The 24,656-nt window shown below is 35.0% G+C and overlaps 4 protein-coding genes and 1 long non-coding RNA gene across 5 annotated transcripts; all 5 read left to right on the top strand.

Moving 5' to 3' along the window:
- Positions 1-755: 755 nt before the first annotated feature.
- On the top strand, positions 756-1,867 carry LOC122593057. The gene has a single exon (XM_043765399.1). The coding sequence runs from the start codon at positions 811-813 to the stop codon at positions 1,321-1,323; it is 513 nt and encodes a 170-aa protein (XP_043621334.1). The 5' UTR covers positions 756-810; the 3' UTR covers positions 1,324-1,867.
- Positions 1,868-4,450: 2,583 nt separating this feature from the next.
- Positions 4,451-6,325, top strand: LOC122593058. The gene is made up of 2 exons (XR_006322779.1): positions 4,451-5,439; positions 5,836-6,325. It is a non-coding gene; the product is annotated as an uncharacterized LOC122593058 (long non-coding RNA).
- A 1,253-nt stretch (positions 6,326-7,578) lies between these two features.
- Positions 7,579-9,475, top strand: LOC122592791 (peptide methionine sulfoxide reductase B5-like). The gene is made up of 3 exons (XM_043765105.1): positions 7,579-7,872; positions 8,767-8,923; positions 9,183-9,475. The coding sequence occupies exons 1-3, from the start codon at positions 7,640-7,642 to the stop codon at positions 9,333-9,335; spliced, it is 543 nt and encodes a 180-aa protein (XP_043621040.1). The 5' UTR covers positions 7,579-7,639; the 3' UTR covers positions 9,336-9,475.
- Positions 9,476-12,592: 3,117 nt separating this feature from the next.
- LOC122591059 (K(+) efflux antiporter 3, chloroplastic) lies at positions 12,593-18,707 on the top strand. Its single transcript, XM_043763252.1, has 19 exons — positions 12,593-12,807; positions 13,321-13,710; positions 13,804-13,905; positions 14,047-14,127; positions 14,248-14,349; positions 14,585-14,662; positions 14,770-14,838; positions 14,927-14,977; positions 15,046-15,159; positions 15,242-15,343; positions 15,426-15,560; positions 15,933-16,114; positions 16,199-16,334; positions 16,640-16,711; positions 16,792-16,890; positions 16,996-17,157; positions 17,241-17,330; positions 18,161-18,319; positions 18,406-18,707. The coding sequence occupies exons 1-19, from the start codon at positions 12,769-12,771 to the stop codon at positions 18,619-18,621; spliced, it is 2,379 nt and encodes a 792-aa protein (XP_043619187.1). The 5' UTR covers positions 12,593-12,768; the 3' UTR covers positions 18,622-18,707.
- Positions 18,708-19,013: 306 nt separating this feature from the next.
- Positions 19,014-23,062, top strand: LOC122593966 (disease resistance protein RGA2-like). Its single transcript, XM_043766442.1, has one exon. It carries the CDS (start codon positions 19,410-19,412, stop codon positions 22,947-22,949), a length of 3,540 nt encoding a protein of 1,179 aa, XP_043622377.1. The 5' UTR covers positions 19,014-19,409; the 3' UTR covers positions 22,950-23,062.
- Positions 23,063-24,656: the final 1,594 nt, after the last annotated feature.

The raw sequence follows: 24,656 nt of genomic DNA, 5'->3' as shown, positions 1-24,656 counted from the left end.
TTTGAGACCAGTTAAAAAAAAAGTCCAAAAAAGGACCATTGATTTTCGTAAGTTACACATCACCATCATGATCTACTACGATATACAAGACTTTTTTGTAAAAACACTAAGACTTTTCAGCGACGGACCCACAGAAAAATCATGTGTAAGTTAACTTACACATGTGTTGTCATGTGTAAGTTAACTTACACATGATTTTCTGGTGGGCCCGTCGCCGGAAAGTCTTAGTGTTTTTACAGAAAAGTCTTGTATATCGTAGTAGATAATGATGGTGTACAAAAATCAATGATCTTAGTTGGTCCTAAAATAAGAGGTGCTCTCAAAATATCTCACCATATATATATATGCAATAAATATTTAGATGTTATATTCCAATTTTAATTTTTGATGAATCTTTTCGTCCTTTTATTTAACATCATTAGATTTAAAGAAAAAAATGTCAATTTTTTATTCATTTGCCTTTTAATTACGCCACCATCGTTGCTATTCACCGTGCCATTAGTCATCACCGGTCACGGCCCCACTAGTTGCTACCAACATAGCCGACATTTTATGTGGGTATTTTGATCTAAGATAATAGATTATTATAAGAGAAAATCAAATATGAAGTTTGAATCTGTTAGAAAAGTTTCATGTTAACCCTTTAAATATTACAAGTTGTCATTTCAATGTAATTCTTTTAATTATTTTTAATTTAAACCTTCACCTTTTGTTTCTTTGCTGTTAAATAATTTTCATTGATATTCACATCAAAACCCCAAATTCATAACCCACACTTTTCATAAACCAAATCACATAAACCCTAATAAAATGTCTCTACTTCATATTCATCATTCTCTTGTTCCCCAAACACACCTCACAAATTCCTCAAAAAAAACCTTCATAAAACCCCAAATTTCCTGCTCAAGTTCAAGCTCAAACTCTATAAATGACATGAATTTATCAAAGGATTTATCAATAGAGATAAAAAAGATTAAAACCCAGATGGCACAGTCTCAAGAAGCCATGAAAACAAGCAGAAAACTATTATATACAGAAATGTGTAATTATCTGGGAATAGGCCAAGAAGAGCTAAAAAGGAAATGGGAGAAAATGGAGGAAGCTGATAAGTGGGTTTTGGCTCAAGAGTTTGTTTCTGATTGGGGGTCTAATTTCCATCCATTATCTGCTAAATCTGTTAAAGAATTAGTTGATCAGTATGTGTTTCGTGACGATAATGATGCGAATAAAAAAGTTAATGATGATGATGATGGTGATGGTGATTCTTCTTTTGTATTGTTTAGTGGTTTGAAAAAACTTATGGGGTTTCCTGATAGTATATGATTGATGTGTTTTTAGTAATAAAGTTTGTATCTTTGTCGATATTTCATGGTCTTCTTTGATAAAGTTTGCGTCTTTCGTTGATATTTTAAGGTTTTCTTCGTAGTCTCCATTTGTTTTCTTTATAAAGAACTCGAGCTTATGTGTCTTGGACCCCGAAGACATAGCAAGTGCATATCTATTCATTGTGGAGTGTCCAGAAAAAGCTCGAACACTATTTGGATGTCCTCTCCCAATGCATATGACTATTCTGGAAAAAATGATGCAAACAACTCATTAAATGAAGAATCTTTATAGTCTTTTGCTATGTAACAAGAATTGTAGCTCGTTTGTGTGCTTTAAAATAGATATTTTGTGATGGTCATTTTGATTAGCCAACCAGTTAGTATAGGCAGGTTAGTGGCCGACCACATTCTTTTGGGTGCGTCAAGTAGATAGCTCAAGCGGGTCAGTATATTGTAATAGTCATATTGTTCCAATCTTCTCCTGTAGTTTAATGTATCAGATTCATAATCATATATATTAGTATTGTTCTTTTGATTGGTAATAGTCTTCTTCTGACTGAAAGTTGTTATCCCTTGTTGACGTTAGTTTGCTTGTTCATGCTCTTGTTCAGTGGTAGCCTTCCATTTGCTATGAGAATAGAATTAGGCATGTAACTACTCGGTATGGTATAAGGAATACTTGTTGGCAGGATGACTATAAAGCCCGACCCAAAAACTGGAACAAGCTTTGCTGATATTATGGTTAATTGCTTGTTGGCAGCATGACTATAAGCCCGACATCAGTCTTATAATTGCTATGTTGCTTATAAATTTGTTTTACGTTTGATCAGGTGGAACTCAATGGGTCAGCTAGGTTGGAAGGGTCAGTTGAGTGGTTATGATAAACGGAGCAGATAGGTGAGCAGGCATCATCAACGGGTCAGTTGAAAATGAGTGATTATTTCCTTCGATTTTTGGAAACTTTCAATTTTCCTTTGAAGTATATCAAATATAAGTCTGATCAAAATATCACTTGTGTGCTACATAAATTATTTGATAGTATATCTATGATGACTTCAGGTTTTTAGCTATAGTTAGTTATACTTGGATGACTAGATTGCAAATACTATGTATCATCGATAAATGGAAGTTACTTGAAGTTTACTACAAAGATGATCTAATATACAGTTATACTTGAGTTAGTTGCTGCAAGGCCATGCCATTGGGCTGTTTTAATTGAGCGATGATATGGTTGAAGGTGTGCATAATTAGAATGTTGCAACACATTGTTGGCTATGTTTTTGACTTGTGCAGATTTAGTGGAATTGTGGAAATAAGTTAATGGCATGTTTTAATAAGTTTATCCTAATGCAATATAATATAGTGATAGAAATGTTTTAATAAGTTTATCCTAATGCAATATAATACACAGAATGTTCCATTGAGAAATTTTGCCATTAGCTACATATTGTTTTTTGACTTTCTCATATTCAAACACCCTTTAGCTAAAACAGTGTATATATTAATGATGGTATATTGAATCTGTTCATGTTTAAAATGCAGGGGAGAAAGATTTTTGCAATGCCATTAAATGAAAGTTTATATGAGAATGTTTTGCTTAAAAGGGTATAATTGTCAAAATGTCAATGTTCATTTATTTTCTCATCAACTCAAGAACATAAAAAGATTATATCTTCATTTCCATAAAACTGAAGAACACAAAGTAGATAATTTATTTCTTCTGTTTTTCTTTCTTTTAACTTCATTTCATTTCTCTTCATTCCTTTCCTTCAAATATAAACTCAAGAACACAGTGTTATAGTACTAACTTCATCATAATTGTGGTATTGTCTTTGATTTGTTTTGGCAAATGAGGATGTGCTGTGTTTAAATGGTTTCTTGGTGTCTTATTACCATGTTGAAAGTTATGTGTACAAAGCTAGTTTGAAAAAAAAAGAATTTATAGGTTGGGTATGATTAGTTATGAAATATGACTTATGTTAGGCATAGGCTCCAGCTTTATTTGAATACGTGGTTTGTTTTTGTGTTTAACCTTTTCAAGGTTTGTCATCCTGGCTGGGTGTGGAACAGGAGGCATGCTAAGCTCGAACTGTTTGGTTTGGCTCATGGTTAAGCTTTTAAGGTTTGTCTTACTTGTAGTTGTATTCTAGTCCATGTTTGGTAAATCTTATTTATATGATTTGTACATGACTGGAAGTAATTTTTATGCCACTTGTGTTTTTATTGGAAGGATAATCTATTCTATGACACCTTTATCCGAAAATAACAAAGAAAGTGTTGTAATTATGTAAGGTGTAATCGTCAAAATTGGAAATACTGGACTACTGGTAGTGTAAAAAGCACCTAATGTGCTAATGACCTCTTTAGGGACAGATAAAAAGAGGTTTTACCTTGAGGGATGTTGACTTGATGGATAATAAGATGCTTGAGTAAAAGCTATTGCTAATTGAGTAAGGAACATCACAAAGACACTTGCTTCAGTTTTATTTGGAAAAAAGATGCAACAAATAAGTTAAATTTCTTTTTCGGGATGTGCAGTAAATAAGTTGATCACTTGTTTAGATGGCTACATGGAGGATCTACAGTTATACTCATTTCAGTCATTTTTTCTCCTGATCAATATGTTGCTATTGCTTCTACCATTGCTATTAAAGATATAAATGTTTCTTAGTGTGTCTTAAATCTCCATTTCTTACTCATACTGTTATACATGCACCAAAAGATAAGTTGGCCATACAGTATTTACCTCTAAGATATTTCTGGTTTCACCTGACCAAAAATAAACATCCTTGCTTGTCATTCCTGAAAGACATATCTGATAGCTGGTTAAGTGTAAAGTTGTCACGGGAGCAAATTGTGGCTAAATGTATCACGGATACTTACACTTATGAAAGGATGTTACAGGAGCTCGCTTTCTTGCAGTCACTAAAGGTAAAAATCCTTCTTACACCCATTTTGTTGAAACATATGATTCCATATGGGAGCGAACGTTTGATTTTCCGAGCCGTTTCAGTGTATTGTTGGAAGCCAATAAAAGGATCAAGGAAGTGCATGTAGTGGCAGCTGTGTCAAGGATCATAATTGCAGGTAAATTTTAATGTGGTGGCAACATATATTGGTGATATTAAACTAGTACAAGTGTGAAATAAATAACTTCTATGTTTTTTATTGAGAAAATTTCATTACATCAGCCTGTGGTTTGCCATTTAATCATTTTTCGCCTCTGTGTTTTTTTTTATTATTAGATCACCCTATAGCAACTTTTTGTATCATTACCAACCCCTCTTGCAAACGTCCGTTTACAACTCTCCGTTAGCCCTTTCACGTGCATACCATGTGAGGGTATTTTTGTCTTTTTTTTTTTTTTTTCCTCCTTTTCCCCAGATCTATTACAACTCCAATTTCTTTTTGTTTATTCTTTTCCTCCTTTTCCCTAGATCTATCAACATCATAACCACAAAAATCAACATTATCACCAAACACACATATATATAAATAAATATAAAAAATATAATCTTCATATCATCTTTATACCTGAACAACAAAACCACAAACTCATTATCTTTCAATCGATTCACAATCAATCAAATTCGATTCACAAGCATAGATGGTGACCACGGCTTCCAAAATCCACCGTCTCTTATATCTTTTTTTCCCCGAAAATCAAATTTCACACACACAAAACACACTGAAATTATATATATTAATTGACTGTGAAAGAAAGTACAGATCCGAGATGATTTCGATTCAATGTGTCTGTTGTGAGTGTGAGTTTATGTTCAGTTGCGAGTGTGTGTTCCATATATGTGTATGGAACGAAAAAACGAACAAGATGGGATTTGTTTTAGGTTGAAACTCCGACGAAAATGGCTGACGGTTATGGCATCGGCGATGGTGGTTGTGAGGGATATGAAGACATCTCTCCGGCGACCTCTTATTTTCATCCATTCACTTTCACCCACATGATGGTGGTCGTGTGGTGTTTAGGGAGAGGAGTAGGAAAGCTAACAGACAAGCAAAATGGGGAAGAAAAATTAATATAGAATGAAGATGGTGGTGATGCCTTTAATCTAAGAAGTTAATCGATGGTGGTGATGCCTTTTATGGTTTCATTGTCAGTACCTAATTTTTTATATTTATCTTTTGCATTCTATTTTGTTTATTTTGTAAATTTTTGCTAAGTACTACTACAATATTAGAAACATAATAATTGAAAGATTATATGTATCTGTGTTTTTTTGGGTTATTTGTTTTTGTTTCTTTATAAATAGACACTAGCAGTAAGATTGAAAGCAGTAAGATTGAAAGCAGCAAAGTTCCTTAAGATATTTTGTGGAAACCTACTGCAAAGCTTATTTCGAGTTCTTTGATTCTACATATATACTTAATTAATAGTTTATTAATTCGTGTAATAGATTTGTAGATATAAGATTTTGGTTTTGATTTTGAAGAATATAAGATATAGATAAAGATAAAGATATGAATTTTTCTTTTTTTATTTCATCAAAAGGTTTTCAAGGAAGGGCTGTGACTGGATTGGTTCAAGTAGAGAGTTAAGGATGAGAAGTTATCGAGAAAGTGGCAAGTCTTGAATTCTTATGGCAATGTGTTTTTACATGATCTGCATAGGATGGCTCTTTATGGTGGTGGTTTTACCAAAGATATTGAGGATGAGATGCTTTTTGCAATTAGTATGCTTCAGAAGAATATCGATAACTTCTCAAAGACTATCGCTAATATGTTTATTTTTGGCATGTAAATATAATGATTATTTCAATAGGCCTGACAAGAAGGAAGCTTGATGAGATTTTGAAGTTGGTTAACTAATACTGAAGCCTTAACTTTTTCTTGTGTAAAGTTTAGCCACAACATTCATGTTTCAGCATATACTTCTTTTTTACTCTTAGGAACAAACTTGAGGAATATGTCGCATTTGCCGAGCGAACATGTATAAATTTTTGTGGATTATAGTCCAAAGATACGATACTAATTTATTTACAGATGATTAACTTGTTTTTTTACATGGGGTTGCCAACGAGTCAAATTGAGCTCAAGCTTGACCCGAACACTTTTAGCTCAATTGAGCTCAACGAGCATTCTCATGCAAGCTTAACTCAGATAAGATCCATTAAAGACTATATAAAAGTTGACTTGAAAATTTTCTTAAATATACGATAAGAAAAAATAACTTCAAATACATATAAATTTTATGAAAAGGAAGAAAGAAGTAAAGTAATTCCTAATATCGTTTTATATGGATTAATAAAGAGGTTGAGATTAAGGATGAGCAAGAAATCCACAATCCTGATGTTGTCCCGGTACCGTATCTCATTCGAACCCAATACTGATATTCATTTTTGACTATTTTTTGGACCGGTACCATCGGGACCGGGATGGTCTCATACCCATTTCTAATTAAAATGTAGATAGTTTTACCTTTATCATAAGATGTATTGGCTGCTTTCTCCTTCCAATTCTATCTAATGTAAAAAGATCTCCAAACTTACATATCGAAACCATAACTTCTGTATCCAAAAACAAAGATATTAAGACTAAAAATTATTAACCACTAATTTTCAAACAAGTCCAAATATAAACAGTGTTCACAATCATATTTAGTGCATTATTACAATGTTCATAGCTTCATATACACATTAACATTATAGGGATAAGTATTTTGGAATGTAAAAAACTTTGAACGAATGTTTATAGTAGGAAATAACTAAAGTTGTGTGTATTGTATGTAAACAACTCAAAAAAATATTTATTGTATGTAAGAAAATGTATTCAACCAATTAAAATCTCACAAGTGACACCTCTATATGGTTGTCACGTATATTTTCTTACATACAATAAATATTTTTTTGAGTTGTTTACATACAATAAACACAAGTTTAGTTATTTTCCACTGTAAATATTTGTCCAAAGTTTGTTACATTCCAGGATACTTATCCCTATGTTATATATATATATAGCTCAAAAAAATAGTGTCGATAACTACTTTGAGCTAAACTTTTAGATTCGTTTTACAATTTATCCTTGATAAAATTCAACACAAACAAAGTAAACTGGAGTTTTAGAGTTAAAAATAATTTGTTAAAAGCCTTAAATAACCAAACAATGTAAAAGTGAGGGTGTATTTTGGTAATGATATCATACTTGAGTGGTCTACAATACATTTTGCAAACTTTGGGTGAACGACTTTGATTTTATCTACACGGGTGTTACGTGGACTTTCATACGAAAATAAATAAAAACAGAAAAATATTAGTTGTTGAACGAGTGACTGAGTGAGTGGTAATTGAATCGGTCTGATGACGTCGTCAATCTTAGGTTCAATAACAAGAGCTAATCTCTTAACCACCACCACATCCACACAATTAAAAAAATTAAAGTCAAATCCAATTATTAATTTGACAAAATTAGGGTTTTGTAAAAGAGGTTTTAAAAAGGGAATAGTGGCAATGGCTGTCAACAAATCTGAAGATGAATGGCGTGCTGTTTTGTCTCCTGAACAGTTTCGTATTTTGAGACAAAAAGGAACTGAGTATGTTTCATTTCTGCTCTTTTAAATTTTAGTGTTGATTTAAATATATAGATATAGATATATAGATGTTTGTTGCTGTAGCTGTATTCAAGGTAACTTTAAAAGAGTTGTGACATTTAGTTGTGTTGTTGACAAATTTTGTTCTTAGGGGTCTTAGTATATGAATATTTCGTGTAGTTGTCGAGCATTATATATTAGGCTTTCTTTAGTTGCAAACCATGGGTTGTTTTTGGCCTCGGAAACACTATCGTTTGAAAGTTGTGGTTTTTGACATGTTATGGAACTGTGAATGGGAAAAAGTATGTGTTTATTGCTTACTTCTACAGCAAATAGACTAATAGAGCACTTGTTTTGTAAAATATACGAGCTATAGACACGAGCACTACTAAACATCCAAATACCCGCTTGTTTTTTTTTTTTGTTGGTGCCAAAATCATTCACTTTCACAATGTATCCAGACAAAACACGAGTACAATTTGTCGAAAAGATAATCCTTTTTTTTTTAGTTTCTGCAACAAATGTTTGTGATTACTTGCATGTCATCTAAAACAATCCTTGCATTTCCATTGGGTGGAGGCCAAAGAGCAAACAAAGATGCCATAGTGTTAGTTTTTGGAAAACTCTTGGATGCATAATCTGGACTTATGATCCCTCAAAACATGACACTGGAACTTGAGTTCCTGACTCCTGAATTGGAGAGTCTGATATGATGACTCATAGTTGTAAACTTGTAACTGAAAATGATGTGGATGATCTACTACGTTTGTTTGTAGCTTGATCTGGTAACATCTCAGCAATTGATATGTCATCATAAGATTTGATTTCTGTCTCTTTTTTTAACTTTGATGGCTTCACAATATACAATCATGCTTGACATAATTAGAATGTTAACAGGTACCCCGGAACCGGAAAGTATGATAAGTTCTATGAAGAGGGAGTCTACACTTGTGCAGGGTGTGACACTCCTCTTTACAAGTCCACAACGAAGTTTAATTCTGGCTGTGGTTGGCCGGCCTTCTACGAGGGTCTCCCTGGTGCTATAAACCGTCATGTAAGTTAACTTATCCTGGTTTAAAAAGTAGCATCTTTTGTTTTCTAAAACCCGTTTTTGGAAGATTAAGTTGCATATGTTGTTTGTTTGCCTCTTATGATTACTTATGCGTTAAACACATGACACAATAGTGCGTTAAAATGAGATTATTCAAATTACGTATTGCATGGGGTGAAGTGTGAACTGTGTAGTACTCTGAATCCCACTATGCATTTATATGGTTATAATGAGAATGTCTGCTTTGTGAATGTGAATTCAGCCTGATCCAGATGGAATGAGGGTGGAAATTACATGTGCAGCTTGTGGTGGACATCTTGGACATGTTTTCAAAGGGGAAGGTTTTCGCACCCCAACAGATGAGCGGCATTGTGTCAATAGCATATCCCTCAAGTTTGCGCCTGGGAATCAATAGTGTTTTACATAAAGTTGTTGATAATGTTATTGGTGTGAAAATAAATGTTAGTCATGTCAACTTTCTGTTAAATTATAAAAATTGTAGACCCTCTTACATTAACGATTACCGTATTTGAAATAAATTGGTTTTACAGTGCAGTAACTTATTTTTGGAAGGCAATTTACCTCTCTATTGAAGTAACCATGGCCTACTTTAATTGTTTATGGATACCAAGTAGCTTCGGTCTAGTTATGTTCATAGATATTTATCTTTTTGTTATTAGGTTGTAGATATAAATCTAGATTTCAAATTTCGCCACGAAGCATGGAAATAAAAGGTGCGTTTGATCCTTGCTCCGTGGTTTGTTCTTTATTGTCATATTGCTTTGTTATCTAATTTTCCTTCCCTATATTGGATGTGTGATATCCCCGCCGAAAGGTTTAGAGTTGAAATAATCTTTTTGACAGTGATATGAACCCATCTTATAACTGCTCGCATCAAGCAATAAATAAATTAGATGTAGAACTCACTTCAAAAAGTTAAGCTTAAAGGAGGAGAGGACACGTAGACTTATAAACCACTGGCAATTCCATACTTGGCCAATCATAAAAACACCTTACCCTTTATAGAGCCAACGTCTTCGTTGGTCATAGCTATGTTGGTCATGTTGGCACCTTTTTTTGGGTTCAAACCACCACTTTGATCTCGTTGGTCACGGCTATGTTGGTTATGGTTGGTACCCTCTTGTTTGGGTCCAAGACACGGTTATGTGGGTTATGGTTGGTCATAGGCTCTTACCAATTGATACGAACTCATCTCGTAATAGGCTCGAGAAGCTTGGTGAAGATCTTACTCCAAAAAGCTTTATGAACCACCAATCAGTCTTATACTTGACCGATGTGAGATTATAACGAATAGGTAGCGTCGTGTGGGAGACGTGAAATCTGAATGCGATTCATGCTCGTTAATTTTATTATACGTTTTTTTTATTTATTTAAATTGTCGATCTTGAAAGGGATAATGACATACAAATGTAACCACCTATGACCAAATGGTTATGTAATGTAGTGACCTATTCAGGTGGCTATGTAATGTATGCACCTATGTTTTCTTGACTATACTATGTAAGGTTCTTTTTATTTGGGTCAATCAATGTAAGAACCTATGTATTTTTTTTTTGCTATACTATGTAAAGTCCGTACATATTTTACATAGTATAGCCAAGAAAACATAAGTGCATACATTACATAGCAACATGAATAGATCACTACATTACATAACCATTTGGTCATAGGTGGTTACATTTGTATGCCATAAACCCATCTTGAAACTCGTTGTTGGATAGGTACATATTGTTTCATTTCAATACCAAAACTATAATAGTCAGGGACGGTCAAACTATATGAATTTAACTTGTGTAGTTTAATTTTCATAAAAATTCAAAGTTTTCTAAAATGTTTGGAATTCAAGAGAATAATGCATCCAGTATGAGTAGTTTGTGAACATGTTATTCACTTATTCGGTTCTGGATCTAACATAGGTGAACACTGAACGACATATAAATGGAGTTGATGTATAAAGAATGAAAATATATAAATGAGAAAAAAAAAAAAGATTACGGCACTGGAGCGTAACCAACTATAACTTAATGGTTATGTTATGTAGTAATCTTTAAAACTGACTATCTAATGTAAGAAACTCGCATTTTTGTTCTTTTCATGTACCGGTCAACCTGTTGTACGGTCATCGTTACGGTTGTGGGTTGTGAACTCTGACGAGATGGATGGTGGATGGTCTTAGACTCCGACGAGGTTATAGTGGGTAGTCTCCGTCTCATTTTTTCTTCCATCCAAGAGGTGCGACCATCTCTCCAACGTCTCCACATCCGGACACGTGCCCCGGTAGCATACATCAACGACAATGGGGTAAAAGGGGAGGATTTTGTCGTTGGACTTTATACTCGATGTACACTCTTTGTGTTAAATTAAAAGATGACCAGAGTATAAAGTCGTTGGAGTATCCCGGTAGCATACATCAAGTGAACAAAACAAAGAGGTTCTTATATTAATTTAACACTTTCGTAGTCCACTACATTACACAACCATTCGGTCATAGTTGGTTACACTCCGGTGTCGTAATCCCTATTCTTTTTTATGTCCATGACATTATCGGTTACAAATAGGATGTTACCCGCTAGGATACATTAAAAGAACAAAAATGAAAAGTACTTAAATCAGATAGCCACTTTAAAAGGTCATTACATTACATAACAATTGATTATAGTTGGTTTTACTCAGGTGCCATAATCCCGAAAAAAATGCAAAAGCATCAAATCCACGTGTGTTATGTTATCCACCAATAAGTCCAACTCGTTGCAAAACAAGCGACATACAGGTTTATCTTTTAAAAAAATCCGATTTCTAGCAATCTGCCACGTCAGAAATTTGTGTTTTTATTTATTTTGGTTTTGCTTGTATCTTCGTGGAATCATACCAACGACCAATTTCAAAGAAAATTATCATGCAAATTGATGAATTATACACCAATTAATAACAAGTTATTAGTAAAGTTCCATTATAATCTAAAAAAAACATATAGTTTTAAAAATTTATAATTACATTCCAAAAAATTATTCTTTTATATTGTATTTTTTTAGTCATACATCAATGATATATATAGTGATAATTTAATAATATTATTTTTAAATATAAACACTTATTTTAAAACGATCCAAAATAAAAATAGAAATAAACTGTGGATATGTTTGTTTCATCGCATACTCTATTTTAAAACAATACGAGAGGGTACCCGCGTAATGCGGCGGCGTGTAATGGTGGCGTTAACGGTATGATTATTATGATTATTAATGTAAAAGAGTGGATTAGTTAATGAAAAACGTATGGTTCCATAGAGGGACATTGATGGAATATGAGATATGTTTGAAGATTTTGGTATAATGTAAAGGTATTTTAGTCATATTAAAAGCTTAAAGTTTAATAAGAAAAAAAGTTTAATGATAATAATAAAAATAGAAAGAAAATAATAATAATAATAATAGAAAGAAAAAAACCAGTGGCTGTTAAACCTCTATTTGAAAAACTTGCACTCAAGAATCTCTTTTGTGCTTCATATTTCTTCTATCTTATTATTTTTTGCATTTTCAAATTTTCTTACAAAGCCTTCTTCTTGTTCTTCAGCTTGTGGCCAGCACTCTTTCTCCTTTTACGCATTATTTTGGTTATTGGCCTGCAGCAAAAAATAAAAAAAATAAAGATACAAACAACAACATAATCATCTTGTTGCAAAAAGAAGACTCCAATATTTTTGGAGTATCAAAAGCTCTCTTTTTTTGTGTTGTTACTTGTTATGTTGTTGCAAATGTGTGGTGCTAATTCTCTAAGATTATTTGTTATTGTCTGGTGAGGTTTATCATCATCATCACCTGCTACAAATGCTTGAAACCATAGCTTCCTCTTGGCATGGTCCAATGGTAATAATCTTGAATTATATTTTCTTGAATTTGTTTCTTGTTATTTTTACACCCTCATCATGAAATTAAGAAAAATGAAATGGGTTATGATAAAGTTATCTTTATCAGAAAAGTTATAATCTTTTCCAATTTTTGGTATTTTTAACTTTAGAAAACATAAAAATAAATCTTTGGAATAAGCATTTTTGGGTATTTTAAGATTATTGGTATTTAGGGGGTGTTTAAGATATGTACACAACACAATTTTGTCAGTACAAAATAATCTCAAAGTTGTATAACATGCAGTGTGCTACTTCTTTTGACAAATTATGTTGTGTGTATATCTTCTCCCTTTTGTGAAATAACTATATAAGCAAACCGGATAAGCAATCCCAAACACCCTTAAGACTGTTTTATCTAAAGCGTAATAATCAGATATTGTATACGTAGTTTTAATAAGTAATATCCATCTACAATTTTCATTTGGAAAATGTCCCAAAGTTTATGTTGTAAGTTCTTGTATTTTTCTTGCAGGGACATGACTTTACTATTCAACCAAGCATAGTAAGTTCTAGTCATCACTTCCCACACATTTACAGACACCCTTATAAAGGGCCAAGTCGACAAAATAAACGACTGCACACGCCTGCATTTGCCACTTGTCACAGGATACAGCATTGTAGTCATACAGCTGCAAAATTACCAAATAGTACACCTTTGTTACCTTCCTCATTTCTTGGAGGAAGGCGATTTTATATCTTGAATCATAGACATTATCAAAGAGGGGGGAAGTTTTGTATGAATGCAGGCATTGATGTTGGTGGTGCAGTTGAGGTCATTAATGACCTCGGATTGGATACTTTGACATTCTTAGCTGTTACTGTATTAGTGGTTCCTGCCTTTAAGATCGTCAAAGCTAGCCCTGTAAGAGTAACTGCAACTTCATCCCTATCATGGGCTTAAATGGCTTTCTGTGAATAGATAATCAATGTGGATTGCATGATATAACTGTTTCAGATTCTTGGTTTTTTCTTTGCGGGAGTCGTGCTCAATCAATTTGGATTGATTAGAAATCTTACGGATGTTAAAGTCCTTTCTGAATGGGGCATCCTTTTCTTGGTAAGCTCATAGCTTTATTTATCTTTTAGTTATTATCTCGGTAGAAGGTGAATGCTTTATTTATGAGAGCGAGTTCAGTTACTGCTACAAAGTTCTGCAGATGGTTTGCTGTGATCTTGACTTTTCTCTGTTGGCATGCAGCTATTCGAGATGGGCTTAGAGCTTTCACTTGCACGTCTGAAAGCTCTTGCTAAATTTGCCTTTGGTATGGGTTTAACTCAGGTAAGACTCACTAATAATTTTCTGCTATAAATTCTTACTATGAGAGCATCAAGGCTGAAAATTATTAGATTATTGGAACTTGAAGTGGGGTTATTGATTGTTTTTTTTCTTTTGTTTAAGGTTGTTTTCTGTACACTTGCTTTCACGGCATTCGAACTGCCACCTAATAGAGCTATTGGAACTCAAATTCTGCAGTATCTTTTCCACTCCAGGTCTGATCTGGTGAGAAACTATAATCTTAACATGCTTTGCCAAAATGTTTGTGCTATAATATGTGTTACATGGTTAAATGAGTTACCTATATTTACTATACAAAGTTAAAGTCTTGTCAGATTTTGAAGTTAAAAGTAAAACAGTTGGTTAATGTTTTTTCCCTTCATTGCTAATGGTAGTAGAAAAAGGATCATATTTTTGTATGATACGTCTGCTCATTAATTGTTGGTTTAAAGTATTGCAGGTGAACATCAGAAGTATCGATGAGGCTATAGTAATTGGTGCTGCTCTCTCGTTGTCATCTTCGGCATTTGTTCTACAGGTATTTCAATTTTTTGATACCCATAGACAGCGGCTAATGTAATTCTACATATTAAATATATAAGCGTTCAAATTCTAGCTACAGTATGCTTACCTAGTACAATGTAGCTTCTTGCAGAGAAGGGTGAGCTGCCAACTCGATTAGGGTCAGCTACTCTCGGGATACTTCTACTGCAGGTTAAATTTCCCTAACCTTGGGGTGGACTTAATGATCACCTGCGTCAAAGATTACTAATTAAGAACCTTTGTGAGTTTATTTATGCAGGACATAGCAGTTGTCCCTCTTTTAGTCATACTTCCAGTGTTGGAGAGCCAGGTTAGCCTACCATTTCATATGCAGTCTCTTAAATTCTAGCCTTGCTTATTTGCATCTACTTTCTGCAGAATCTAGTGCAAGAGAGTATTTTGCCGATGCTTGTTAATGAAAGTTTGAAGGCTTTACTTGGATTAGGTGTGCTCTCTCTTGGTGGGAAATTCTTTCTTAGACGCATTTTCGAGGTATGGAAATCCCTTATATTTTCAAGGAAGCGAAGCTTTTTAGTAAATGCTGCAGAAAACAAATTATATTCATATGTTTCAGGTTGTTGCAGAAGCAAGAAGCTCAGAAGCTTTTGTAGCACTATGTTTATTAACAGTTGCTGGAACATCACTTATAACTCAGAAATTAGGCTTCAGTGACACGGTCTGATTTATTATTTTCCTATGCTATATGCGTGGATGAAAAATTGTTTGGCGGATGCTGAATTGGTAGAAATTTTTTGCAGCTTGGAGCTTTCTTAGCTGGGGCTCTATTGGCCGAAACAAATTTCCGGACGCAGATCGAAGCTGATATAAGGCCTTTTAGGGGATTACTTCTTGGGTTATTCTTTGTGACTACTGGAACATCTATTGACACACAGGTACTTCTGTAATTATAACTTTCCAAGTTTATTTATGGAATGTGTACTTGGTAAGTTAAAGGTAGCAATGCCGATCCAGATTTATGGTGTTGAGTCTGTTTGTGTTATCTCTAATGGGCTATGTAGGCAGAACAAAAATAGTTGAAAATGGGTCAAAGGGTCGAAAGTCACACATAGAGTATCAAACATTTGCAAAAACTTCAAATTTAGAGTGTCATCTTGAAATCTAAGATCATAAAGTTTCTTTAATACTCATCTATTCTATTCAGTTATTTTATTTGTATTACTTATTACATTTTTACCCGGATAAAAACTTACAAGTGACCGAAACAATATCACTAAAAAGTGACCATGTCTGTTTTTCACGTGCAGCTACTTTTCCGAGAGTGGCCGAATGTATTATCACTCTTAGCTGGTCTAATTGTTATCAAGACACTTATTATAACAGCAATTGGTCCCCGTGTTGGACTAACTCTGCAAGAGAGTGTTAGGATTGGGTTTCTTCTTTCTCAAGGTGGTGAATTTGGATTTGTAGTTTTTTCACTTGCAAACAGGTTAGCACGAGTTCAATTTATGCACATAATTCATTTTTATCATATTGTAAACATTTTAAGCTTTAACATGTTACAAATCTGTAGGCTAGGGGTGTTACCGCTTGAGCTTAACAAGCTTCTTATAATTGTTGTTGTGCTGTCAATGGCATTGACTCCCTTACTTAATGATCTTGGACGCAAGGCTGCCGATTTTATTAGTGAAAATGTTGAGGAACAAAATGTAAGCAATTTGTTTCCCTTTAGTACTCTCACTTAATATTGTGCTAAACGTTTTAAGTGAGTAAAATTATGTTTATAATCCAATATGTTTCTTTTAAAAGCTCAAACTAGTAAAGTAATTACTGTAATAACCGTGTGTAAAATGAGACCGGATTACTGGAACCCCTTGGCCAACAGGTTACAGGGAGATACTGATATTACAGGACCAAGGGCCACTTGGTTTTATGATCCAATTTTATGATCATTAAATGTTACCAGGAGATTTTTGTCTATTAATATATGGTGACTCTGTCAATTTGGGTGTAGAAAACTGCTGAAGTGGCAAATTTTGATGCCGCCGATCCAGTTGTTATCCTTGGGTTTGGACAAATGAGTCAGGTACAGAATTTCCTCTAATTTGATCTTTTAACTATATAAATTGGTTGGATATTTTAAGCTTGTAACTTGTAAGCATGCAGGTTCTTGCCAACTTCCTGTCCACTCCATTGGCCTCTGGAATAGACGGGGACGCTGGATGGCCTTTTGTTGCGTTTGATCTTGATCCATCTGTAGTGAAGGTACTATATCTTGTTCTTAATGCTTAACATATATATATATATATATATATATATATATTTCTGTCGAGTTATGTAATGTAAGAGATTTTTATAATAATGGAACAGGAATCTAGAAAACTCGGTTTCCCTATCCAATATGGGGATGGATCACGTGCAGCTGTTTTGCAGTCTGCTGGTATATCTTCTCCAAAAGCGGTCATGGTTATGTATGACGGAAAGGAGCGGGCAGTTGAGGCTGTTCAAAGGATCCGGCTTGCATTCCCTGGAGTAATTTTCTAAAAACCTAAAACAAGAAACATCAAATTAGTGTTGAAGTTAAATCAACTCATTAATTGAACTTGAATTTACAGGTACCTATATATGCCCGAGCTAAAGACATCCCACATCTCTTGGATCTAAAGGAAGCAGGGGCAACAGATGCTATTCTTGAAAATGCAGAGGTATAACACCATATTTAATTTTAATTAGATATATATAAGAATCATTGGAGAGAACCAACTTCTCAGAATTAAGGGTGGCAAATCTCGACACGACACAAACCCAACACGGAATAAGTGGGTTTGTGTTGGAGCTAAACAGGTTTGGATCGTGAAACGGGTTGACCCTCCTAACCCATTTAATAAATAGGCTGTGTTCAGGTTGGGTTAGTGATAAATGGGTTAACCCGCCAGCTCATGTAAGTATATAATGGTCATTTTAATTAGATATATATAAGAATCATTGGAGAGAACCAACTTCTCAGAATTAAGGGTGGCAAATCTCGACACGACACAAACCCAACACAGAATAAGTGGGTTTGTGTTGGAGCTAAATAGGTTTGGATCGTGAAACGGGTTGACCCTCCTAACCCATTTAATAAATAGGCCATGTTCAGGTTGGGTTAGTGATAAATGGGTTAACCCGCCTGCTCATGTAAGTATATAATGGTCTAAAAGAAATAACTGTAATATAAAGGAGTGACCTGCTCACAAAGTCACAAGTTACAAGATACAAACGCAACCCCTCTATATATTTCTTTAAATCATTTATTGTTATTTTTTACTCCATAATTATAATTCTTTCACAATTTCTTGTAAATTGTCTTATGCTTTCAGCATCCAAAGCATCCAACCCATTTGACATGTTTCACTCGCCAACCTATTTAGATAAGCAGGTCACAACAAGTCATGTTGGGTTAACCGTGTTTAAGCATGTATTCGAGTTGGAATCATCCAACCCAAAGTCCCAAACATGACCAAATAATAATAGTTCGTGTCCTATCATCCTGCAGACAAGTTTGCAGCTTGGTTCCAAGCTTCTGAAGGGGCTAGGTGTTATGTCTGATGATGTAAACTTTTTAAGTCAACTTGTTCGAGACTCGATGGAATTGCAAGCTCAGTCAGATATTGTAATTAAGGATCCGGACTCTGATGTTATGGAGTCACTACAGGTGCTTATACTTGCACACTTTCACAAAATTATGATTTTTATTAAAATTGCAAAAGAAATTTAAGAAAAGGCCTTACATTTGTGCAGGTGAGAGTTGCAGATTTAGTAGCAACAACCAAACCTGTAACAACAGTCTCAAGGAAAGAAGAATCAGTGAGAATCAGCCAATTAGCACGAGACAGCATCTTAATGACACAGGAGAAAATAGAAGCACCCAAGACCAGTAACAATGACGGGGAGGATGGTAGAGGGGTGTTATATTGTGAACTCGATACAGATGACAATGTTCCAAACCAACATTAGAGGTCATAGTCATGTATACATGTGGTTCATGATTCTTTATGTGCCACCCTTTGTAGATTCTTTCAATTATGATTTCTTTTCTTTCAGATTGAGTTAACATTGATCATAGGGATCACTCTATACGACAGAAGGCCAGATGTACTGGATCAAAGTTCTCAGCTGCGTATCTGTATATAATTGAATTCAGTTTTAGCATTTAACTTTTTAGTCCTCCGCGGAGCAAATTTACTCAAATTTTATTGCTACTATTTAAAACAGATTGGAAAAGAAAAAAGTCACATTTTGCCATTAACTGTACCTTTTCTCAAGTCAACAAAACATTAAATAGCAAGGCACTAGCTCTAGCTCAACAAATAAAATATTAAAATCGAATATTAATGAATAACTTTTTAATACAACCATGAAAGCAAGTGAGCAAACCACTAGCTACCAAGGTGGCATAGTGGTTTGGAGTTTTGATGTCTCACATTCCAACCTCACTAGGTAAAATTGGGTGGTCAGGGAAAAAGGTTTGAAAACGGTCATATGGATGCCCAGTTAAGCCGCCTACATGCGAGTAAATGCCTCATTTTCGTGAGTAATCTCAACAAAGACAACCTTATCCTTTGACCATAAAAGTAAGTGGCTACTTTCTAAGTGAATAGTTATGCATATGAACCTTCTTTTGAACTTCTGGGAAGTATCCATGAAATTTCTTGTGTTTCCTATAATGGCCCAATCATTTGGTTCTGATTTTATTAACAAGGTAAAGCATTAGAGCAAAAAAAGGAAAATAGTAGAAATAATCTATGGCAGAATTAGTTTTACCACCACTTTTGCAAGTGATTTTTGAAAAATTGGCTTCTCCTCTTATCCAAACACTTGGTGATAAATGTGGTCTAAATGAAAACTTCAAGAAGATAGAACAAATCCTGCCCATGATCCAAGCTGTTGTTGAAAGTGCCGAAAAGCGACAAGTTACTGACAAAGTAGTTAGAATTTGGATTTCTCAACTCAAAGATACAGTTGACAAAGCAGTTGACTATCTTGAAGACTTCACAAACAAAGCATATCCTTACTTGAAGCTCGAAGAGAAGTATGACATCGATACAAAATGGTTGTCAGTCAGATCAGTATCTTCAAGCACAGAAAAAGTAAGAAGGGTTCTTGAAGCTTTAGAGACGGCTGCGGCTGAAGGGTTACAGAACCTTCATTTGAAAGAAGCTGGTCAAGGTGCTAATGCGATTTCAGATGACAGGGCTACTGGATCTTTTGTTGTTGAATCTGAAGTTTTTGGGAGAGATAAGGACAGGCAACGAATAACCGACTTGTTATTAAATGTTTGTGTAGATGAAGACCAAAGAAACCTTCCTGCAGTCACAATAGTCGGCATTGGAGGCATGGGGAAAACCACTCTTGCCCAGTTGGCATATTATGATGATAAAGTTGTTAAACACTTTGAGTTGAGATTATGGCTTTTTGTGTCTGATGTTTTTGATGTAGAGAAGATCTTGAGGCGAGTTATAGAGTCTGCAACTGGTGAGCGATGCAATTTATCAGAGATGGATGTAATGCAGTCCAAGTTTTGGCAGATTTTACACAAAAAAAGGTACCTTATTGTCTTTGATGATGTTTGGAATGAAGATGAAGAAAAGTGGGATAAGTTAAAGCCGTTGTTTCAAGGTGGAGCTAGTGGAAGCAAGATTCTAGTCACCACCCGTAGTGAGAAAGTGGCCATGATAGTTGATCCAAACCAGCTCTCCTCTTATTACCTCAAGGGTTTGGGTGACGCTGATTGTTGGGCTTTATTCAAGAGACGTGCTTTTTGTCAAGGAGATGAAGATAAATACCCGAACCTTCTGCAAATTGGAAAACATATGATAGGGAAATGCAGTGGTGTGCCATTAGCAGCAAAAACTCTTGGAAGCCTAATGCGTTTCAAGAGAAAGGAAGACGAGTGGTTGGTAGTGCAGAATAGTGATCTGTGGAACTTAGATATATGTAACCAAATTGGAATCCTGCCGTCACTGATGTTGAGTTATTTGCACTTGCCATCACATCTTAAGTACTGCTTCACATTCTGTTGTGTTTTCCCAAAGCAATATTGGATCGAAAGGGAGAAGCTGATTTGGATATGGATGGCACAGGGCTTAATTCAATCACAAGTGGGAACTGAGCCAGAGGACACTGGAGACGACTACTTCAGAGAGTTGTCATGGATGTCTTTCTTTGAGGAGATGGAGATTGATGGGTACGGTGAAGATGAAATGAAGATGTACAAGGTCCATGATCTTTTCTATGACCTTGCCCGATCCTTAACCAGAAATGACATTATTACTCTCGAGTCATCTGGCATTTCACCTAGTAACATTTCACAAATTCGTCATGTGTCAATCGAGTCTACCGCGCTTCATCAGCTGGCTGAAAACTTGCATCAAGCACAACATCTGAGGAGTCTAATTCTACTGTCTTCTGGGGGATATGATGTAGCAGTCCACCCAAAGATGTTTGCCAGCTTCACCTACTTACGGGTGCTTATTGTAAGTTACTGTAACATTCAACTTCCTGAGTCACTTGGTGACCTGCAGTGTTTAAAGTATCTTGACCAGTCCAACTCTGGTATCAAGAGTCTACCCATTCGAGTTAACCTCCTCCGCTCGATGTTGACTCTCAACCTATCAAATTGCTACAATCTCCAGCAACTGCCTGAATTGCATAATATGCAAAATCTAAGGCACCTAAACATAGAAGGATGTGATAGATTGGCCCATATGCCTAATGGTATTGAAGATTTACCTCAACTTCAGACATTGCCAATGTACATCGTGTCCCGTTTGAGTCATCTGCAGGTACTAGGTCCCCTAAACCTTAGGCGACAACTAAAAATCAAACACTTGGAAAATGTTAGGAACACACAAGAAGCTAAGGAAGCCAATATAAGCAAGAAAACACATCTCAAGTCATTAGGTTTGTGCTGGGGTTATGATGACAGTAACCTCATTATGAATCCCATTTCTAGGGGTAGTCTCTCTTGGTTGCAAATGGGAAAGAAAAATGATGAGCCACAACCCTCAAGAAGAGATCCAATGGATGGTAAACTAGCCGAAGAGGTTCTTGCCTGCCTCCGACCACATGACAATCTTGAGAGTCTGCATGTCTTAGGGTACCCCGGTGTTTTGTTTCCCAGGACATTTTCTAAATGGTTGCTTCCCAACCTTTCTACGATTGAGTTGATAAACTGTAGAGAACTTTTATGGCTGCCTATCTTAGGTCATCTTCTTACTCTGAAGACACTCCGAATTGAAGGGATGAATAAGGTAGAAGAGATTGGACCTGAGTTTTATGGAGAAGGTAGCAATGTGGCATTCCCATCATTACAAGAATTACACATCAAAGATTTTCCAGTTCTGAAAGTCTGGTATAGTGAGGATGACCAATGCATATTTCCATTACTAAGGAAATTGACTATAAAGAATTGTCCCAACCTGATCCAGTTACCCATTTTCTTGTCAATCCAACACTTGACGCTGCACGCATGCAATACAAGAATACTAGACCCCATCAGCAAATCAACATCACTCTTGACACTTTTAATACAAGAGTTTTCTGAGTTGTTTACATTACCAGAAGAAATACTTCAAAATAATTCTCTTCTTTTGTCCTTAGAAATCATATCCTGCCCAAATCTTCATTCCCTGCCTTTGGAGTTCCAAACCTTGAATTTTCTTGAAACATTGACCCTTCGTTGGTGTCAAAATTTATCTTCTTTGCCAAACGGTTTCCAAAATCTTACTGCTTTGAAGACATTGGAAATTACTGAATGCCACGGGATTTCAATATTAGGTGAGGAGATTGGAGGTTTGAAATCTCTAAAAACCTTATCAATCGAGAACTGCAGTAACTTAGGTTTCATTTCAATGGGGCTGCAACATCTCACTGCATTGGAGCACTTGACCATTATGTACTGCTCAAGTCTAACCTCTTTGCCAAATGGTTTCCAGCATCTTTCTTCACTCAAGTGTTTGACTCTCCTAAATTGTCCCGAGCTGCAACTTCTACCTGAGAGTCTAAAATATGCCACCCGACTACAGCGTTTAGAGCTTCATAGTTGTTTTAATCTGAGATCGCTTCCAGAGTGGTTTGACAAATTGTCGGCTTTAAGATCATTTGCAATTTCAGATTGCCAGAATGTGACTTCTTTACCAGTGGCTTTTCGGCAACTTACTGCACTCCAGCATCTGTCTGTTCATCGCTGTCCAATTTTGGCAAGACGTTGTTGGCTGAAGAATGGTGTAGACTGGTGGAAGATTGCTCATGTTCCCCATGTATATATTCCTGAATTAAGTTAAAATAATTCTGTAGTATTAATTATTCATAACCTCTCTGCCCAACCAACATTCTGTTTTGCGCTTTAGGCTCCCCTACTTGAAGTTTTATATGGATTTGCCTCGCTTCTTGTCAATTTCTCTTCTTAGAGTCATTACTTATGCTGTCGCAATTATTTATCAAATTATTTCTGTCAATGGCAACTTATCAAAATTAGAAACAAATGTCTGTTTAACGTTAACTTATCAAAATAAGAAACAAATGTCTGTTTAATGTTGAATTTTGATGAATTCATGTCCAGATGAAGAAACCACCGTCTTGCAGCTTGGCTAGTCTGTCCAACTTAATCATGGCTTGATTTGTGTTATTCCAAGCTGACTGACTTGAGGCTTCAAAGGAATATCGTGATTGAGAATCAGTTGAATCTCTACATGTACAAAATTAAATAGAATCAGCGAATATGTCGTTCTTATATGTGCAATATTGAGCAATAGTTGTATTTGTTAAAATACCAAGAATAAAAGGGCATTCATATAATCTTTTACAAAGAGTTATAACAAAAATCTTTAGAGGAAATTAATGATCAATTAACAAACATGTAACCAACCAATGGACTGACAATTGTTATAAATCCCTGTGAATTCGATACCTGTTTTTGAAAGGCAAATCTAGATATTATATGACCCTATGATACAACAATTATAATACCAACAAGGATCAACCTTAAAACTTACAACGTGAAACCACGAGATCAAACCCTACACCCATTGTGATTTACAATCCGGGTAAAGGGTCTGCCAACTTGTTTAATAGTTCTTATCAGTGTGAAAATTAGATACAACAAATTCACTTGTTTTCTTCCAAATATTGTGATAATTGTATATTTTCATATAGTTCATCTTTAATATATTCCACTTTAACTTATGATCTACACGCTCATTATCGTACATCTATACATGAGTTAATAACCCCTATTGAATGTTACTCGTAAAGTAACTATCTGAAACTTTGGAGAGGAGTTTTTTGTCCAACAAATTGACATAACTAAATTAAATTTTAAATAACAGAAGGAAATGTTGAACAGTAATCAATGTGCAAATTATCAAATCCTTCTTCAAGGAAATATATATGAATGGTAAGTCTTCTGTTTTTACATCAGTAAGATAGATGTCAATCGTTGAGGATCTCTATCTTGTTGGTTGATCAATTTTAAGTATATCAGTAAATTTATTTAGTGAGCAAGAACTCTACCCTTTAATTACTAAATATACTTGCCGAGTCAAGTATATTACAATAACTTAAAATGTAGTAAAATATCTAAAATCACTATGTGTTATACATTCAAATTAGCTTACATGAAGATAATTTAAGCCAGAGGTGGCAAAATGGGCGGTTCAGGTGGGTCGAAGGGGTTAAGTTGAAAATGGGTGGTTTTACTGTTAACAGCCTACATCATCTGAACAAAATTCTAAAAAGTAGTAGTCTAATGTAGACGATCAGCCAAGTAAGTAGTGCCTAGTATGTCAAACAGATGCACTAAGCAGTTGCAGTCCACTTCTAACATTAAAATAACCTCTGGTAGCTATGTTCCAAAAGTACTCGCATTGGCCCATAGCCCAAACCGTCCGGCCTGCCCACATGCAAGTAACCTACTTCTTCATTGAATATGATGGTTAACTCGTCTTACATGCATTTGAAGGCAGCTAAAAAAAATTACCCTTATCAGTTTG

Source organism: Erigeron canadensis, chromosome 3 (assembly GCF_010389155.1).
Source record: "Erigeron canadensis isolate Cc75 chromosome 3, C_canadensis_v1, whole genome shotgun sequence".
NCBI lineage: Eukaryota > Viridiplantae > Streptophyta > Magnoliopsida > Asterales > Asteraceae > Erigeron > Erigeron canadensis.
Note: the sequence above shows the minus strand (reverse complement) of the source record. Positions and strands in the feature narration are given on the sequence as shown.

Excerpts from the sequence above, each read along its gene's own strand:
- LOC122592791 (XM_043765105.1), top strand. The coding sequence starts at position 7,640 with ATGACGTCGTCAATCTTAGGTTCAATAACAAGAGCTAATCTCTTAACC. Across the intron at positions 7,873-8,766 it reads TTGAGACAAAAAGGAACTGA|GTACCCCGGAACCGGAAAGT; the intron begins GTATGTTTCATT and ends GAATGTTAACAG. Across the intron at positions 8,924-9,182 it reads CTGGTGCTATAAACCGTCAT|CCTGATCCAGATGGAATGAG; the intron begins GTAAGTTAACTT and ends ATGTGAATTCAG.
- LOC122593057 (XM_043765399.1), top strand. The coding sequence starts at position 811 with ATGTCTCTACTTCATATTCATCATTCTCTTGTTCCCCAAACACACCTC.
- LOC122591059 (XM_043763252.1), top strand. The coding sequence starts at position 12,769 with ATGCTTGAAACCATAGCTTCCTCTTGGCATGGTCCAATG. Across the intron at positions 16,712-16,791 it reads GGTTTGGACAAATGAGTCAG|GTTCTTGCCAACTTCCTGTC; the intron begins GTACAGAATTTC and ends GTAAGCATGCAG. Across the intron at positions 17,331-18,160 it reads CTATTCTTGAAAATGCAGAG|ACAAGTTTGCAGCTTGGTTC; the intron begins GTATAACACCAT and ends ATCATCCTGCAG.
- LOC122593966 (XM_043766442.1), top strand. The coding sequence starts at position 19,410 with ATGGCAGAATTAGTTTTACCACCACTTTTGCAAGTGATTTTTGAAAAA.